Source organism: Chiloscyllium plagiosum, unplaced genomic scaffold (assembly GCF_037043375.1).
Source record: "Chiloscyllium plagiosum isolate Xiang-an unplaced genomic scaffold, Cpla_swu_hap1 HiC_scaffold_10, whole genome shotgun sequence".
Classification (NCBI taxonomy): domain Eukaryota; kingdom Metazoa; phylum Chordata; class Chondrichthyes; order Orectolobiformes; family Hemiscylliidae; genus Chiloscyllium; species Chiloscyllium plagiosum.
The window spans coordinates 1,463,446-1,483,602 of NW_028270148.1; the positions used below are offsets into that span (position 1 = coordinate 1,463,446).

At 45.1% G+C, this 20,157-nt stretch overlaps 2 protein-coding genes across 3 annotated transcripts in view; one reads left to right on the top strand and one right to left on the bottom strand.

Moving 5' to 3' along the window:
• Positions 1–1,712: 1,712 nt before the first annotated feature.
• Positions 1,713–19,623, bottom strand: ptrhd1 (peptidyl-tRNA hydrolase domain containing 1). The gene is made up of 2 exons (XM_087991013.1): positions 19,414–19,623; positions 1,713–2,058 (listed from the first exon to the last, which is right to left on the bottom strand). Exons 1-2 carry the CDS (start codon positions 19,621–19,623, stop codon positions 1,888–1,890), a joined length of 381 nt encoding a protein of 126 aa, XP_087847139.1. The 3' UTR covers positions 1,713–1,887.
• Position 19,624: 1 nt separating this feature from the next.
• Positions 19,625–20,157, top strand: part of cenpo (centromere protein O) — a 35,760-nt gene continuing 35,227 nt past the window's right edge. For both annotated transcript variants that reach the window (XM_087991011.1, XM_087991012.1), the window contains exon 1: positions 19,625–19,755. In XM_087991011.1, the coding sequence (XP_087847137.1) occupies positions 19,734–19,755 (22 nt within the window). In that variant the 5' untranslated portion in view covers positions 19,625–19,733. The remainder of the gene's footprint in view (positions 19,756–20,157) is intronic.

The following is a 20,157-nucleotide window of genomic DNA, read 5'->3' on the forward strand; positions in this document are numbered from 1 at the left end:
GCAGATGACACTAAAATTTTTATGCTAACCACTGAGCCACCATGCTGCACCTGAGCTAAGTGTATCAGAGCTATGCCTTCTTTTTTCTGGCAAAGCCTCAATATCTCTTGTCATCCAGGGTTCTCTATCCCTGTCAACCTTGCCTTTCATCCTCACAGGAACGTACAGACCTTGAACTCTAGCTATCTCACTTTTAAAGGCATCCCACTTGCCGGAGGTCCCTTTGCTGCAAACAAACTACTCCAATCAAAGTCCTGCAAGCTCCTGTCTAATTCCATCAAAACTCGCCTTGCCCCAATTTAGAACTTAAACCTGCGGACCAGTTTTTTTCCATCTCCATAACTATCATAAAATTAGTAGAACTATGATCACTGGTTCCAAAGTGCTCCCCTACTGTCACCTCAGTCACCTGTCCTGCTCTATTTCCCAAGAGTAGATCAAATTTTGCCTCTTCCTGCATAGGAGAAAGTGAGGACTGCAGGTATCGGAGATTCACATTCTTCAACCCTTCCCGAGTAGGACCCTCCATATTCTGCTTGAGGAAAATTTCCTAAAAGCACTTAACAAATTCCACTCCATCGAAGCCCTTAATGCTATGGCAGTCCCAATCTATGTTAAGAAAATTAAAATCCCCGACGATGACAAACCTTTTGCTCCTGCAAGTCTCCCTAATATCCCTGCATATTTGTTCCTCGAATTCCTGTTGACTTTTTTAGGGCTATAGTATAACCCCAATAACGTCACCATCCGCTTCTTATTTCATAGCTCCACACACAAAGCCTCACTGGATGATTCTTCTGCAATTTCATCTCTGATTACTGCTGTGATACTCATGTTAATCAAAAATTGAACCTCCTTTTCCCCTCTTTCCCCCACCTCTGTCCCACATAAAGCACACGTACCCTGACACATTAAGCTACCAATCCCATCCATCCCTTAGCCATGTTGTTGTAATGGCAATAATATCCTGCCATCTTGGGCAATCACTTCATCTCTGTAGCCTTTGAAGATGTGCTTTATTTTTGTGTGATATTATCTGTCAGATTCAATGTCCCTGCTGGATTGCTGGTTTCCACAGCATGTTGGGCTGTTACTTGCAAACATCTGCACCTAGTTAGCTTTTGAAAGTTCTTGCCTAATACCATCAAAATTGGCCTTCCTCCAATTTAGAACTTCAACTTTTAGATCTGGTCTATCCTTATAAAGGTTGAGATTGTGGTGGCACAGTGGTTAGTACTGTTAGGCCTCAGCATCAGGGACCAAAGTTTGATTCCAGCCTTGGAAGATACTGTGTGGAATTTGCATGTTCTCTCTGTGTCTGCATGGGTTTTGGTTGGGTGCACCAGTTTCCTCCCACAATCCAAAGATGTACAGTTCAGGTGGTTTAGCTGTTGCTAAATTGCCCAGCAGTGTCCATGTTAGATAGATTAGCCATGGGAAATGCAGGGTTACAGGGATAAGATGGTGCGTTGGTGCAGAGTTGATGGGCCAAATAGCCTGTTTCTGTTCTGTAGAGACTCTTGAGTACACAGGAAGTTGTGCTAACCCTCGAATTTGACCCCTGGTGGAGAAGTGTGTTAATCCTCCTCCTGTGAGTCCTAAATGAATGCTCCAGGCCCAAAGTCAGGAGTGAAATTTGGTATGTGTGGGGACAAGCATGATATTTAGATAGAACTGATCACATGAAAGGAACAGACACACAACACTGCAACTTACATGATCCAAGTTTTATAACATATTTCAGCTTGTTTTGGACAAGTTTAGATTTCAGGGCTATAGTCCCAGATCAGTCAGGATAAATTAGTTCGATGTAATGGATGCAGAAACACTGACATGGTTCCCTGTGGCAATGTGCAGTTCGATGAAGATGACTCTTTTAATAGCCAGTCACTTCAACAGCTTCAGTTTTTTCATAATGTTTTGCACCTTGTCCTTGGAATAGGGCTTCAGGGCCAAGCAAGTGGCAATATTCTCTGGTTGTTCAATCCATAACTTGTGATCAATGTTGGCATTTCTCAGTGTCTCAGAAAGTTTGATCAGCGCCTGTTCATCTGCTGCCTACATTGAAACATGAAATCAATTGTAATCTATATTGAGTAATACCACATCAAAACAGACCCTTCTGTGCAACTTGTTCATGCTGACCCAGTTTCCCCAAACTAAATCGGTCCCACTTGACTGCATTTGACCTATATCCCTCTAAACCTTTCCTTTTCATATACCTAGCCAAATGTCTTAAATCTTGTAAGTGTACCTACATTTACCAATTCCTCATTCCACACACTAACCACCCTGTGTATGAAAAAGTTGCCCCTTAAGTCCTTTTTAAATCTTTCTCCTCTCACCTTATTACTATGACCTCTAGTTTTGGACTCTGTTACCTTTGGGGAAAAGACCTTAACTATTCACTTTATCTATGTACCTCATGATTTTATAAACCTATGAGGTCACCCCTCAAACACCTCCTCTCCAGTGGAAAAAGTCCCAGCCTATCCTAAAATTCAAACCCTCCAGTCGGGGCAACATCCTGGTAAGTCTTTTCTGTACTCTCTTCAATTTAATAATATCTTTCCTATATCAGAGCGAGGTATTACAGTTTGGTAAAACAAACAAGGGCAGGACTGACACAATTAATAGAAGGTCCTGGGTAGTGGTGTTGGACAGAGACCTCGGGGTTCAGCTACATAGTTCTTTGAAAGTTGCATCAGGCAGACGGGGTGGTTAAAAAGTCTAGTAGCACACTTGTCTTCATTGCTCAGACCATTGAGCATAGGAGTACGAACATCATGCTGAGGTTGTACAACATGTTGGTGAGGCCACTTTTGGAATACTTTTGTAGAGTTCTGGTCGTAGAACCATAGAACTGTATAGCATGGAAATAGACCCTCCAGTTCAATTCATTCATACCGACCAGATATCCTGGCAAATAGGACTAATTTATTTAGGATGTCTGGTCTTGACCAGAGACTCAATATCATATTCATCCACAGAAAGACACTTTTCTGCTCTGTATTAGAAACAAACAGCACGCTGCCAAAGAAAGGGGGAGACAAGGGGAGGATTTTTCATTAAATTCAAATTTCCATCTCCCATTTTTAGATTAGATTCCCTAGAGTAGGGAAACAGGCCCTTCGACCCAACAAGTCCACACTGACCCACCAAAGAGTAACCCACCCAGACCATATTTACCTCTGACTGATGCACCTAACACTATGGACAATTTAGCATAGCCAAATCACCTGACCTGCACATCTTTGGATTGTGTGAGGAAACTGGAGCACCCACGCAGACACAGGGAGAATGTGCAAACTCCACACAGACTGGCGCCCCAAGTTGGAATCGAATACGTGTCCCTGACGCTGTGAGGCAGCAGTGCTAACCACTGAGTCACCGTGCCAGCCACAAACTCCAACTCACGACCTTAAAACATTATCCGGGTTTCAAAATTACTAGACCAGTGTTATTGCCACTACAGTATTGTCTCCCCATATACCAAAGCAATTTCAAAATAAATGTTCCTATACCCCAACTGTTCAAGAAACTGAAATTGGCCTTTTCAGGCATCAATCACTGAACTGGACTGAGCACAGAAATACTGAGATGATTCATAATGCCCTCCTCAGGAAGTCCCCAACATTAGCCAATTCAATTCAGTCAGATATCAAGAAACACGTGGAGGGATTTGATACAGCAAAGCTGATGAGCCCTACAGCATCTGCAATAGTCCTGAAGATTGTGCTCCAGAAGTTGCCACACTCCATCAGAATAGCTACAACCATGTTATCTATCTTGACAGTTGGAAACTTTTCCTGTATGTCCTGTACACAAAAACTGGACAAATCCAACCCAGCCAATTATTGAAACTGAAAGCACTGTGGATGCTGCAAATCAGAAATAAAAACAAAGTTGCTGGAAAAGCTCAGCAAGTCTGGCAGCACCTGTGAAGAGGAATCAGAATTAATGTTTCAGGTCCGGTGACCCTTCTCAGTTCTGAGGAACTTGCAGGTGGTGGTGTTCCCATGTTCTGCTGCCCTTGTCATTCTGGATGGAAATGGTTATTGGTTTTGAGGGTGCCGCCTAAGTGCCTTTGGTGAATTTCTGCAGTGCACGTGGATGGTTCATATTGCTGCTACTGAGTGTCTATGGTGGAGGGAGTGGATATTTGTGGATGTGATGTCAATCAAGCAGACTACTTTGCCCTCAACAGTATGGAGCTTCTTGAGTGTTTTGGAATTGAATTCATCCAGATAAATGATGAGTATTCCGTCACACTCCTGATGTGTGCCTAATCGTTGGCTTTGGGAGTTGGGAGGTGAGTTACTGACTGCAGTAATTGTAGCCTCTGCCCTGCTCTTAGAGTCATAAGAGATATACAGCATGGAAACAGACCCTTTGGTCCAACTCCTCCACGCCGACCAGATAGCCTAACCTAATCTACTCCCATTTGCCAGCACTTGGCCCATATCCCTCTGAACCCTTCCTAATCATACATTATTCCAGATGCCTTTTAAATGTTGTAATTGTAGCAGCCTCCACCACTTCCTCTGGTAGCTCATTCCATATATGCACCATCCTCTGCATGAAATATTGCCCCTTGGGCCCCTTTTAAATTTTTCTCCTCTCACCCTATACCTATGCCCTCTAGTTCTGGAGTCCTCCATCCCAGAGAAAAGACCTTGTCTATTTACCCAATCCATGTCCCTCATGATATTATAAACCTTTATTAGGTCACCCCTTAGCCACCAATGCTCCAGGGAAAACAGCCCTAGCATATTCAGCCCCTCCCTATAGCTCAAATCCTCCAACCCTGGTAACATCCTTGTAAATCTTTTCTCAACCCTTTCAAGTTTCACAACATCCTTCCTATAGGAAGGAGAACAGAATTGCACACAATATTCCAATAGGGGCCTAACCAATGTCCTGTACAGCCACAACATAACCTCCCAACTCCTATACTCAATGCTCTGACCAATAAAGGAAAGCATACCAAACGCCTTCTTCACTATCCTACCTACCTGCGACTCCACTGTTAAGGAGCTATGAACCTGCACTCCAAGATCTCTTTGTTCAGTAACACTCCCCAGGACCTTACCATTAAGTGCATAAGTCCTGCTTTGATTTGCCTTTCCAAAATGCAGCACCTTGCATTTATTGAAATTAAACTCCATCTACCACTTCTCAGCCCATTGGCCCATCTGGTCAAGATTCCGTTGTAATCTGAGGTAACCTTCGTCACTGTCCACTACATTGCTAATTTTGTTTTATTTGCACGCTTACTAACTACACCTCTTATGCTCACATCCAAACCATTTATATAAATGATGAAAAGTAGTGGATCCAGCACTGATCCTTGTGGCACTCCACTGGTCACAGGCCACCCTCCAGTCTGGAAAACAACCTCAACCACCACCCTCTGTCTTCTACCTTTGAGCCAGTTCTGTATCCAAATAGCTAATTCTCCCTGTACTCCACCTGATCTAACCTTGCTAATCAGTCTACTATGAGGAACCTTGTCGAACACTTTACTGAAGTTCATATAGACCAAGTAGACCGCTCTGCTCTCATCAATCCCCTTTGTTATTTTTTAAAAAACCTAATCAAATTCGTGAGACATGATTTCCCATACGCAAGGCCATGTTGACTATTCCAAGGATTATCAGTCCTTGCCTTGCCTTGCCTCCCCCCCCATGTAAATCCTTTCCCTTAGGATTTCCTCCAACTACTTGCCCACCACCAATGTCAGGCTCACTGGTCTATAGGACCCTGGCTTTTCCTTTCTTAAATAGTGACACCACGTTAGCCAACCTCCAGATTTCCAGACTTCACCTGTGACTATTGATGATACAATATCTCAGCAAGAGGCCCAGCAATCACTTGCCTCACTTCCCACAGAGTTCTAGGGTACATCTGATCAGGTCCTGGGGATTTATCCACCTTTATGCATTTTAAGACATCCAGCACTTCCTCCTCTGTAATTTGGACAGTTTTCAAGTTGTCACAATCTATTTCCCCACATTCTACATCATGTGTCCTTCTTCACAGTAAACACTGATACAAAATACTTGTTTAGTATGTCCCCCATCTCCTGTGGTTCTACCTATGCCTTGCTGATCTTTGAGGAGCCCTATTCTCTCCCTAGTTACCCATTTATTCTTGAATGTATTTATAGAATCCCTTTGGATTCTCCTTAATTCTATTTGCCAAAGCTATCTCCTGTCCCCTTTTTGCCCTCCTGATTTCCCTCTTAAATATCTTAAGGATTCCATCGATTCCTGCTGTCTATACCTGACATTTGCTTCCTTCATTTTATTAACCAAACCCTCAATTTCTCTCGTCATCGAGCATTCCTTACATCTCCGAGCCGTGCCTTTCACCCTAACAGGAATATACTGTCTCTGGACTCTCGTTATCACATTTTTGAAGGCTTCCTATTTTCCAGCCATCCCTTTAACTGCGAACATCTGCCCCCAATTAATTTTTGAAAGTTCTTGCCTCATACTGTCAAAATTGGCCTTCCTCCAATTTAGAACTTCAACTTTTCGCTCCGGTCTATCGTTTCCATCACTATTCCAAAACTAGTAGAATTATGGTGGCTGGCCCCGAAGTGCTCCCCAATGACACGTCAGTCACATGCCATGTCTTGTTTTGCAACTACTTTAGTAGATATATCCACGTACTGAATCAGACAAGTTTCTTGTACACATTTAACAAATTCCTCTCCATCTTAACACTATGGCAGTCCCAGTCTATGTTTGGAAAGTTAAAATCCCCTATTATAATCACCCTATTATTCTTACAGGTAACTGAGGTCTCCTCACAAAATTGTTTCTCAATTTCACGCTGCCGACTGGGGTGGTCTATAATACAATCCCAATAAGGTGATATCCCTTTCTTATTTTTCAGTTCCACCCAAATAACTTCTCCGGATGTATTCCCAGGAATATCTTCCCTAAGTACAGCCATAATGCTATCCCTTATCAAAAATGCTTGCCCCCCTTTCTATCCATCCTGTAGCATTTGTACCCTGGAACATTAATCTGCTAGTCCTATTTATCTCTGAGCCACATCTCTGTAACTGCTTCTGTAACTGCTATGATATCCCAGTCCCATATTCCTCACCATGCCCGGAGTTCATCTGCCTTCCAGGTGACATGGTTTTGTGTGGGGGAGATCATGCCTTACCAACTTAACTGAGTTCGTTGAGGAAGTGACCAAGTTGATAGATGAAGGAAGGGCTATAGAGTAATATACATGGACTTTAGTAAGGTGTTTGATAAGGTTCCGAATAGTAAACTAATGTAGAAAGTGAAGTCACATGGTGTGCAGGGTGTTCTAGCTAGGTGGATAAAGAACTGGTTGAGCACAGGAGACAGAGAGTAGTAGTTGAAGGGAGTTTCTTGAAATGGAGAAAAGTGACCAGTGGTCATAGAATCACAGAGATGTACAGCATGGAAACAGACCCTTCGGTCTAACCCATTCAAGCCGACCAGATATCCCAACCCCATCCAGTCCCAACTGCCAGCACCAGGCCAACCTCCCTCCAAACTCCCCCACCCACATATCCATTCAAATGCCTCCTAAATGTTGCTTGCTGAGATTTTTGTATCATCGATAGTCACAGGTGAGGTGCCGGAAGAGTGGAGGTTGGCAAACGTGGTGCCACTGTTTAAGAAGGGTGCTAAGTACAAGCCAGGGAACTATAGACCGGTGAGCCTAACCTTGGTGGTGGGCAAGTTGTTGGAGAGAATCCGGAGGGACAGGATGTCATGTATTTGGAAAGACAAGGACTGATTAGGGATAGTCAACATGGCTTTGTGTGTGGGAAATCATGTCTCACAAACTTGATTGAGTTTTTTGAGGAAGTAACAAAGAGGATTGATGAGGGCAGAGCAGTAGATGTGATCTATATGGACTTCAGTAAGGCGTTCGACAAGGTTCCCCATGGGAGACTGATTAGCAAGGTTAGACCTCATGGAATACAGGGAGAACTAGTCATTTGGATACAGAACTGGCTTAAAGGTACAAGACAGAGGGTGGTGGTGGAGGATAGATTTTCAGACTGGAGGCCATTTCACAAAGTTCATTAGATTTGGAAACAGGCCCATCAAATTGGCAGGCAGCAAATGTTTTACAACTTTTCAAGAGCGGAGGGAGGGAGAAACCGTTCATTGACAGGATGTTAGCCTAACATTAGTCATTAAGTAAGTGAGAACGCATTTACGTGGTTTCCAGTGATCAGTGCTGGAGCCACTGTTGTTTGTAATATACATAAATGATCTGGAAGAGGGAATTGGTGGTCTGATTAGTAAGTTTGCAGATGACACGAAGATTGGAGGTGTAGCAGAAAGCATAGCAGACTGTCAAAGAATACAGGAGAATATAGATGGACTGGAGAGTTGGGCAGAGAAGTGGCAGACGGAGTTCAATCTAGATAAATGTGAGGTGATGCATTTTGGAAAATCTAATTCTAGAGCAAACTATACAGAAGAGCCTTGGGAAAAGTTGATGAGCAGAGAGATCTGGGAGTTCAGATCCATTGCATGCTGAAGGTGGCTGCACAGGTGGATAGAGTGGTCAAGAAGGCATACGGTATGCTTGTCTTCATCGGACGGAATATTGAGTACAAGAGCTGGCAAGTCATGTTAAAACCATACAAGACTTTGGTTCAGCCGCATTTAGAATACTGTGTACAGTTCTGGTCACCACATTACCAAAAGGATGCGGATGCTTTGGAGAGGCTGCAGAAGATTTACGAGGATGTTGCCTGGTATGGAAGGTGCTAGCTATGAAGAGAGGTTGAGTAGGTTAGGATTGTTTTCATTAGAAAAAAGCAGATTGAGGGGGGACCTGATTGAGGTTTACAAAATCATGAAGGGTACAGACCGCATGGATAGAGATAAGCGTTTTCACAGGGTGAAGGATTCAGTAACGAGACATCACGCTTTCAAGGTAAGAGGTGAAAGGTTTAAGGGGGATACACACGTAAAGTACTTTACACAGAGGGTGCTAGGTGCCTGGAACACGTTGCCAGCAGAGGTGATAGAGGCAATCACAGTAGATTCATTTAAGGTGCATCTGGACAGATGCATGAGTAGGTGGGGAGCAGAGGGATACAGATGCTTAGGAATTGGGCGAGAGGTTTAGACAGTGGATTTAGATCGGCTCAGGCTTGGAGCGCCGAAGGGCCTGTTCCTGGGTTGTAAATTTTCTTTGTTCTTTGTTCCCTGTTGAGGCCTCCTGCATTGATAGAAATGCAGTTTAATTTGTCAGTCCTACCTTGTTCTCTGCTTTGTTCCTGCCTGTCCTAGCTGTTTGACTCACTCCTTTTCCCAATGTACCAGTCTCAGATTGATCTCTTTCCTCACTATTGCCCTGGGTCCCACCCCACCACCTTACTAGTTTAAATTCTCCCGTGAGTTCCTCGAATTCCAGGAGTAGCAATTACTGTTTTATATGCTGTTGCATTGTTTTGGAACTTTGGAAAAAAAATCAAAACAACAGCAGCTTTAAAAAGGAGAAGAACAGACAAAGGAAGTGCATGGTGAAGTCGTTGCAGGAGAGAGAGAGAGAGAGAGAACCTGCACAGTCACTGCCTTTGCTGTTTGAATTCATGTATCGCTGGACATCGGATTGCATCTGGGAAAATTAACAAACAGTGAAATTCACAACTGATCTTGGAGGAACTGTTGGGCGAAGTTCACAGGACAGAATCAGATAAGTTAATCGTTGTTTTAAGTGGGGCCTACAGAGAATCTGCAGTAGTGAGTAGAGTGGGTTCTTTCTCGATTGTATGTTTTTGGAGATATGTCTCTTGATTAAACTTAAAATATAAGCCATAACTATTAATTTAACCTGGGGCAGTGTTTGTAGAAGAATAAGTGTTTGTGGAATTGAGTCTGTAGGTTGTGAAGGAGCAAAAATGGCCTTTAATAGAGTGATATGTACTTCTTGTCAGATGTGGTAGTTTAAAGAGAGTTAAGGGTTACTGCGGATTATATCTGCCATAAATGCTATTGGCTGCGAATCTTAACAGATCGAATGAACCGGTTGGAGAGACGGTGAGAAGTAATGAGGAATTTGCAACAGCAACAGTATGTGATGGATGGCAGTTATAGGAAGGGGGGAATGTCTCCGATACAGTCACATAGATGGGTTAACTCCAGGAAAGGCAAGAGAGGGGTAGGCAGCAAGTGCAGGAGTCTTTTGTGGCTATACACATTTCAAACAGGTATGCTGTTTCGGAAAATGTAGGGGGTGATGGATTCTCAGGGGAACGTGGCATGAACAGTCAAGTTTCTGCTATGGAGACTGGCTCTAATGCAACGAGGAGTATGTCGGGTTCCAAGAGATCAATTGTGTTAGGGGGTTCTCTACTTCAAGGTACAGACAGACTTTTCTGTGGCCGGCAATGAAAAAGCAGAATGGTGTGTTGGTTCCCTGGTGCCAGGATCAAGGATGTCTCAGAGAGGGTGCAGAATATTCTCACAGGGGAGGGGCCAGCAAGAGGTAATTGTCCATATTGGAACCAACAACATAGAAAGACAAAAAGGTTGAGATTCTGAAGGGAAATTACAGAGAGTTAGGTAGAAATTTAAAAAGGAGGTCCTCGAGAGTAGTAATATCTGGATTACTCCTGGTGCTACAAGCTAGTGAGGGCAGGAATAGGAGGATAGAGCAGATGAATGCATGGCTGAGGAGCTGGTGTATGGGAGAAGGATTCACGTTTTTGGATCATTGGAATCTCTTTTGGGGTAGAAGTGACCTGTACAAGAAGGACGGATTGCACCTAAATTGGAAGGCTACTAATATACTGGTAGGGAAATTTGCGAGAGCTGCTCAGGAGGATTTAAACTAGTAAGGTGGGTGGGGGGGGGTGGGGTGTGGGACACAGAGAGACAGTGAGGAAAGAGATCAATCTGAGACTGGTACAGTTGAGAACATAAGTGAGTCAAACAGTCAGGGCAGGCAGGGACAAGGTAGGAATAATAAATTAAACTGCATTTATTTCAATGCAAGGGGCCTAACAGGGAAGGCAGATGAACTCAGGGCATGGTTAGGAACATGGGACTGGGATAACATAGCAATTACAGAAACATGGCTCAGGGATGGGCAGGACTGGCAGCTTAATGTTCCAGGATACAAATGCTACAGGAAGGATAGAAAGGGAGGCAAGAGAGGAGGGGGAGTGGCACTTTTGATAAGGGATAGCATTACAGCTGTGCTGAGGGAGGATATTCCCGGAAATACATCCAGGGAAGTTATTTGGGTGGAACTGAGAAATAAGAAAAACCTTATTGGGATTGTATTATAACCCCCCCTCCCCCCAATAGTCAGAGGGAAATTGAGAAACAAACTTGTAAGGAAATCTCAGCCATCTGTAAGAATAATAGGGTAGTTATGGTAGGGGATTTTAACTTTCCAAACATCAACTGGGACTGCCATAGTGTTAAAGGTTTAGATGGAGAGGAATTTGTTAAGTGCATACAAGACAATTTTCTGATTCAGTATGTGGATGTACCGACTAGAGAAGGTGCAAAACTTGACCCACTCTTGGGAAATAAAGCAGGGCAGGTGACAGGGGTGTCAGTGGGGGAGCACTTTGGGGCCAGCGACTATAATTCTATTAGATTTAAAATAATGATGGAAAAGGATAGACTAGATCTAAAAGCTGAAGTTCTAAATTGGAGAAAGGCCAATTTTGACGGTATTAGGCAAGAACTTTCAAAACCTGATTGGAGGCAGATGTTCGCAGGTAAAGGGACAGCTAGAAAATGGGAAGTCTTCAGAAATGAGATAATGAGAATCTAGAGAAAGTATATTCCTGTTTGGTGAAAGAAAAGGCTGATAGGTATAGGGAATGCTGGATGACTAAAGAAATTGAGGGTTTGGTTAAGAAAAAGAAGCAAGCATACGTCAGATATGGACAGGATAGATTGAGTGAATCCTTAGAAGAGTATAAAGAAAGTTGGAGTATACTTAAGAGGGAAATCAGGAGGGCAAAAAGGGGTCATGAGATAGCTTTGGCAAACAGAATTAAGGAGAATCCAAAGAGTTTTTACAAATATATTAAGGACAAAAAAGTAACTAGGGAGAGAATAGGGCCCCTCAAAGATCAGCAAGGCAGCCTTTGTGTGGAGCCACAGAAAATGGGGGAGATACTAAATGAGTATTTTCCATCAGTATTTACTGTGGAAAAGGATATGGAAGATATCGACTGTAGGGAAATAGATGGTGACATCTTGCAAAATGTCCATATTACAGTGGAGGAAGTGCTGGATGTCTTGAAACGGATAAAGGTGGATAATTCCCCAGGACCTAATCAGGTGTACCCTAAACTCTACGGGAAGCTAGAGAAGTGATTGCTTGCTGAGATATTTGTATCATCGATAGTCACAGGTGAGGTGCCGGAAGACTGGAGGTTGGCTAACGTGGTGCCACTGTTCAAGAAAGGTGGTTAGGACAAGCCAGGGAACTACAGACCAGTGAGCCTGACGTCGGTGGTGGACAAGTTGTTGGAGGGAATCCTGAGGGACAGGATATACATGTATTTCGAAAGGCAAGGACTGATTAGGGATAGTCATCATGGCTTTGTGTGTGGGAAATCATGTCTCACAAACTTGATTGAGTTTTTTGAGGAAGTAACAAAGAGGATTTATGAGGGCAGAGCGGTAAATGTGATCTATATGGACTTCAGTAAGGCATTCAACAAGGTACCCCATGGGAGACTGATTAGCAAGGTTAGATCTCACGGAATACAGGGAGAACTAGCCATTTGGATACAGAACTGCCTCAAAGGTAGAAGACAGAGGGTGATGGTGGAGGGTTGTTTTTTAGACTGGAGGCCTGTGATTAGTGGAGTGCCACAAGGATTGGTGCTGGGTCCTCTACTTTTTGTTATTTACAAAAAATGATTTGGATGCGAGCATAAAAGGTACAAGTTAGTAAGTTTGCAGATGACACCAAAGTTGGAGGTGTAGTGGACAGTGAAGAGGGTTACCTCAGATTACAACAGGATCTGGACCAGATGGGCCAATGGGCTGAGAAGTGGCAAATGGAGATTAATTCAGATAAATGCAAGATGCTGCATTTTGGGAAAGCAAATCTTAGCTAGACTTATACACTTAATGGTAAGGTCCTAGCAAGTGTTGCTGAACAAAGAGACCTTGGAGTGCAGGTTCATAGCTCCTTGAAAGTGGAGTCGCAGGTAGATAGGGTATTGAAGGTGGTGTTTGTTATGCTTTCCTTTATTGATCAGAGTATTGAGTACAGGAGTTGGGAGGTCATGTTGCGGCTGTACAGGACATTGGTTAGGCCACTGTTGGAATATTGTGTGCAATGCTGGTCTCCGTCCTAGCGGAAAGATGTTGTGAAACTTGAAAGGGATGGAGGATTTGAGCTATAGGAGAGGCTGAACAGGCTGGGGCTGTTTTCCCTGGAGCGTCGGAGGCTGAGGGGTGACCTTATAGAGGCTTACAAAATTATGAGAGGCATGGATAGGGTAAATAGGCAAAGTCTTTTCCCTGGGGTCGTGGAGTCCAGAACTAGAGGTTTAGGGTAAGAGAGGAAAGATATAAAAGAGACCTAAGGGGCAGCTTTTTCACGCAGAGAGCAGTTCGTGTATGGAATGAGCTGCCAGAGGAAGTGGTGGAGGCTGGTACAATTGCAACATTTAAGAGGCATTTGGATGGGTATATGAATAGGAAGGGTTTGGAGGGATATGGGCTGGGTGCTGGCAGGTGGGACTAGATTGGGTTGGCATATCTGGTCGGCATGGACAGGCTGGACCGAAGGGTCTGTTTCCATGCTGTACATCTCTATGACTCTATGCAGCTCTGGCAAATCTTTCTGCCAGTATACGAGTCCCCTTTCAATTCAGGTGCAATCTGGCCTAATTGTACAAGTCACTTCCACCCCAGAAGAGACTTCAATGATCTAAAAAATGTGAACACTTCTCCCCTGCACCAGCTCCTCAGCCATGCATTCATCTGCTCTATCCTCCTATTCCTATCCTCACTAGCTCATGGCACCAGGAGTAATACAGATATTACTACGCTGGAGGACCTTTTTTTTGAAAATTCCTGCCTAACCTTCTATATTCTCCCTTTAGAATCTCATCCCTTTCCCTTCCTATTTTATTTGTTCCAATGTGTACAATGACCTGGTCCCTCTCCCCTTTGAGAACATTCTACATCACCTCAGAGAAATCCTTGATCCTGACACCAGGGAGGCAACACACCAATCTGATTTCTCACTGTCGGCTACAGAAACATCCGTCTGTGCCTCTGACTGGAGAGTCTCCTATCATAATCGATCACTTGGAACCTGACGGACTCCTTGTTACATTACAGCCACTCTCATTACCAGAAACTTGGCAGTTCGTGCTATATTCCCCTGAGACTCCATCACTCCCTATGTTTCCAAAACAGCATACTTGTTAGAAATGGGGATAGCCACAGGAGACTCCTGCATTACCTGTCTACCTCTCATACCCTCCCTGGAGTTAACCCATCTACCTAACTGTATCTGTGTCTTTTCTCCCTTTCTATAACTACCATCCATCACACTCTCTAGTTCCTGTTAATTCCTTATTGTCTCTAACTGCTGTTCCTACTGATCCATGCAATTTGATAGGATTCGCAACCAAAGACACTTCCTACAGACATAATTATCAGTAATATGGGAACTCTCTCAACGGACAGGTAGAGCACATCACTCTACTAAAGGCTATCTTTGCTCCTTCACAATCTTCAGACCCAGAAAATAGCCCATCTTATTGTTAAAAAAAAATCACAGCTCCAGGCTAACTTAGTATTGATGGTTTATATTTTTAAAATTTAATAAAGAGACAAATTTCAATAAAACATATAATCAAGAAAGAACCCATTCTACTCATTATTGGAGACTTACAGCAAGGTCACACTTAAAAACTATGCACTTATCTGTTTGTGCTGTGATCTCTCGCCCTCAGGTTCCTCCAAGGTTGGCTGTGAATTTCGCTGTTTGTTAATTTTTCCTAGATGCAATCCGATGGCCAGATATAAATGGACTCAAACAGCAAAGGCAGTAACTGTGCAGATTCACTGCTGTGTCAGACAGTAGTGTAGGTTTCTTTCTCTGACCATGTGGTCACTTCCTTTGTCTGTTTCTTCCTTCCTAAAGTGCCATTGTTTTGACCTTTATCCCCCAAAGTTCCAAAACAATGCAACATCATATAAAACAGTAATTGCTGCTTCTGGAATTCAAGGAAATCACCTCCAACACATAAAATACCTCAAAAAAAGGAGCAGCTCTTACAGCCACAATTGTTTCCTGTCCTCCATCTTGGATTACCCAGAATAAACTTATATCATGACTCCAATTAAGTTTCTGGTCAATGGTAACTCTTAGGATGTTGTTACTGGATTTAGTGACAGTAATGCTGTTGAATGTCAAAGGGCGGTGGTCAGATCCTCTCCTAAGAAAGATGGTCATCTTGCCACTTTTCAGCCCAAGTCTGGTTGCTGTCCATGTCTTATTGCATTTGAACACAGACTGCTTCACTATCAACCGAGTTGCATATGGTGCTGAACATTGTGCAATCATCAGTGAACATCTCACTTCTGATTTTATGATTGAAGGAAGGTCAGTGATGAAGCAGCTGAGGATGGCTGGGCCTAAGCGACTACTGTGAGGAACTTCTGCCAAATTGTACTGCATCTGCCAGATGTTTGGCCATTCACTCAACTTGTCTAAATCACTTTGAAGCCTCCTCTCAGCTCTGTCCAGTTTTGTGTTGCTGGTAGACTTGGAAATCATACATTAACTTTCCTCATCCAGACAATGTACATGTGTCATGAACAGCTGGGACCCAAGCACTGATCCTTATGATACCCTACTAGTCACTGCCTGCCAATGGAAAAAGGTCATATTGAAAGCCACACTGTTTCCTGTCTGTCAAGCAAACCTTGATATTAGCAATTTTTGAGAAGATTTGGAGCTCAGGATGATGGTAAATATGAGAGTTAGCTCAAGATATTATATCACTGCTTATTGTAGCTCTGTTTGTGGATGTTGGGATGATTGCTTCTGAAGTATTTGGTCCATTGTGTTATTTTTCTGTAGATGCTTGTTGAAGCTCTCAGTTAACGGTACGTTCAACTGGCACGACTAGGAATGGGAGTCTGTCGTCATTCCCCTCCTGTTTTGTGAATTTGATGCCTGTCAGGATATTGTCGATGGTGTTGTGTGCTTCCTCTAATTTGTTCTGTTTTGTGATGACAAAGGAGTCATCTACGTAGCAGACCCAAAGTTGGATATAGATGGGAGGGCAGCTTGTTCAAGTCTCTGTATTTCTCCTTCGACCAAGAGCCCTGATACTGGTGATCCTGACAGGCATACAATTCACAAAAGAGGAGGCGAACAACAATACACTCGCATTCCTAGACGTGACTGTTGAACGTACAGTTAACGGAGAGCTTGAAACCAGTGTCTACAGAAAAACAATACACAAGTACCAAACTCTTAACTTCAGAAGCAATCAAGATATTGTTACAACGAGCTACATCACACTGCAGCACCCAAGAACTACAAAAAGGGGAACAATATATGTTTTCAAGAAAAACAGGTACCCAATAAACACAATCCGTTGATTCCTCAGAAACAAACCCAAACAAGCAGACAACGCAACCAAAAACTATAGTCACATGACCTTACATCAAAGACATATCAGAAATGACTTCCAGACTGCTCAGACCCCTTGGCATCATGGCAGCTCACAAACCTACCAACTCACTTAAACAGCGACTAATAAACCTAAAGGATCCAATAGAAACAACCAGCAGAACTAAGGTCATTTATAAGATACCATGCAAGAACCGTGAAAAACACTACATCAAACAAATTATCAGGAAACTTGCCACCAGGAGATATGAATGCCAACTGGCCACCAAAAGCCACGACCCACTAACACTAGTTTCTATACATACAAACAAAGAAGGACACCACTTTGACTGGGACAACACACACATCCTAGGACAGGCAAAACAAAGACACGCACGAGAATTCTTAGAGGCGTGGCATTCTAACCAGAACTCCATCAATAAACACATCGATTTACACCCTTTCTAACTTCCCTTGAAAAAAAAAGAACTGGACACGACATCACTCACCTGAAGAAACCAAGACCTATAAAGAGAGAGGCAGGACATACCACCAGCGCTTCACCAGAGACTCTCACTGATGATGTTACCTAGTATGGTGACGAAATGTCTGAAAACAAACCTCCTAGCTCAGCGAGCTAACTTGCATACAAATCTTGATATATTATACTTCTCTCTGTGCTTTAAATTTTCCCACTAACCGCTTAAGAGGGACCTTATCAAAAATCTTCTGAAAGCCCAAATACATCACATCTACTGGGTCTCCCTTGTGTGCTACTGGTTACATCCTTTAAAAAAACTTGATAGATTTGGTCAGCTTGTAAATGTTTAGTAATCACATCTTTTATAAGAGACTCTAGCATTTTCCCCACAACTGATGTTAGGCTAACTGGTCTGTAATTCTTGGTCTTTTCTCTCCCTCTCTTTGTAAGTGGTGAGGTTATTTTTGCCACACTGCAATCTGTAGGTACTGCTCCAGATTTGATAGAACTTTGGAAGATGACCAGGGCATCAAATATTTCTAGGTCCACTTCTTTTAGTATTCTGAGATGTAGATTATCAGGCCCTGTTGAACTATCAGCCTTTAAACCCATTAGTCTACTTTTGATCATCAGTAAAGTCTCATCAACAGTACTGTCAAGCAGCACTTGTTTGGCTATTACCTGCTGTCTGAAAATCAGTTAGGTTCTGCCAGGGGCACTCAACTCCTTAACTCATTAAAGCCTTAGTTCAAACACAGGCCAAAGAGTTGACTCAAGACGTGAATTGATCATGACAGTCCTCCACATTGGACAAAGTGTGGCATCGAGGAATGTTGAAACCCATGGAAATCAGGTGTGGTGTGGGCTGTGTGTGGGGACCAAGTATATGTGCGTGTGTGTGTGTGTGTTTGGGTAACCCTCTGCTGGTTAGAGTCACGTCAGGAGTGATGTCATTGTTGGAGGTCAGTAATCTCAGCTCCAGAACGTCCCTGCATGAGTTCCCTCTGTCATAAGATCAGAAGTGGGGTTGTTTGCTGATTATTGCACAATATTAAGCACCATTTGCAATTCTTCACACACCAAAAACGTCCACGTTTAAATGCAGAAAGATCCAGACAATATCTATGTTTGCGCTGACACAGGCAATGACCACTTTCAAGAGAGGAACATGTGGAAAAACTATCACTGAATCCCCATGATCAAAATCCTGGGCGTAGCTGTGTTTTGTATCTATAGATGCATAGCAAAATTCAACAAGGTTCCATTGATCAAAACTTCTAAATTCAAGACTGCTGTCATTTGTATGGATAAGGACAGCAGTTACGCTGAAGTATGACCATCTGCAAGTTCCTCTCCAAGCCTGACTTGGAAATATATCAACATTTCTTTTATGATTCGGAGATGCCGGTGTTGGACTGGGGTGTACAAAGTTAAAAATCACACAACACCAGGTTATAGTCCAACAGGTTTAATTGGAAGCACACTAGCTTTCGGAGCGACGCTCCTTCATCAGGTGATTGTGATTTTCACCATTTTCTCCACTCTATCTGCACACTCCCTCCTCCTTCCACCCCCACCTGCAAGCGCAACTCCATCCCCACCACTTGGACGACCCCTCCACCCCCTCACCTGAAAGCCCCCCTGCCAACCCCCCCATCTGCACAGCCCCCCTTCACCCCTCCTCCAAAACCAACTCTCCCACACACACATCTCTCCTCCTACACCCACCCCCTCCCCCCCACACACACCCTTCCACCACACCCACCACTCCCCCCCCACATACACCCTTCCTCCCACCTCCAACACCCACACACACCCCTCCTCCCACCACCCACACCCCCCACCCATACCCACCTCCTCCTCCCCACACACACCCCCCACCTCCTCCCCCACACACACGCCCCCTCCTCCCCCACACACACCCCCCACCCTCCGCCATACAACCCCCCACCTCCCCCACACACCGCCCCCCTCCTCCCCCCCCACACACCCCCCCTCCCCCCCCCACACCCCCCCTCCTCCCCCCCACACACCCCCCCACACACTCCTCTCCCCCCCCCACACACTCCACTCCCCCCCCACACACTCCACTCCCCCCCACTCCCCCCCCACCCCACCCCCCACCCCCTCCCTCCCCCCCCACCCCCTCCCTCCCCCCCCCTTCCCCCCCCACACACTCCTCCCCCCCCCACCCCACACCCCCCTCCCCCCACACTCCCCTCCCCCCACCCCCCACACTCCCCTCCCCCCCCCCCCCCACACTCCCCTCCCCCCTCCCCCCCCAGCGGTCTAACCTCCAGCACCACCGTGCTCATGCTGTCCACCGGGTTGAGGTACCGCTGGGTGTTAGGCTCCGGGTAAGACAGCTGGATGGCGGCAATGCTGGCGTGGCAGGCCTGTGCGACCAGGGCCCCAAGTGTCCAGCCAGGGGCGGAACGCAGATCTCCCCGCACCACCACATACTGCAGCAGGCGGCTCGGAGCCGGGCCCTCGGCCTCCGCCATCAGAGAATCCGCCGGAAGCGCGCGCGGGCCGCGGGACGGTTTCTTTCAAAACTGCGCGGGAAAGCAGCGCGCGCCACAGAGCCGGCAGCTGCCGCCAACCCATCACCGCCATGGCAGACCCACCCGGGGCAGGTGAGGGGAGAGAGAGGGGAGAGAGAGAGGGGAGAGAGGGGAGAGAGGAGAGAGAGGGGGGAGAGAGGGGAGAGGGAGAGGGGAGAGAGAGGGGGGAGAGGAGAGAGAGGGGGGAGAGAGGGAGAGAGGGGGGAGAGGGGGGAGAGGGGGGAGAGGGGGGAGAGAGAGAGGGGAGAGGGGAGGGAGAGGGGAGAGAGAGGGGAGAGAGGAGGGAGAGGGGGGAGAGAGAGGGGGGAGAGGGGGGAGAGAGAGAGGGGAGAGGGGAGAGAGAGAGGGGGGAGAGGGAGAGAGGGGGAGAGAGAGAGGGGGGAGAGAGAGAGGGGGGAGAGAGAGAGGGGGGAGAGGGGAGAGAGAGAGGGGGGAGAGGGGAGAGAGAGAGGGGGGAGAGGGGAGAGAGAGAGG

Bases quoted from the DNA above. Each gene is read 5' to 3' on its own strand.
- ptrhd1 (XM_087991013.1), bottom strand. From the start codon at position 19,623: ATGGCGGAGGCCGAGGGCCCGGCTCCGAGCCGCCTGCTGCAGTATGTG. The intron at 2,059-19,413 runs GTTAGACCGCTG...GTTTCAATGTAG, and splicing joins TGAGCACGGTGGTGCTGGAG to GCAGCAGATGAACAGGCGCT.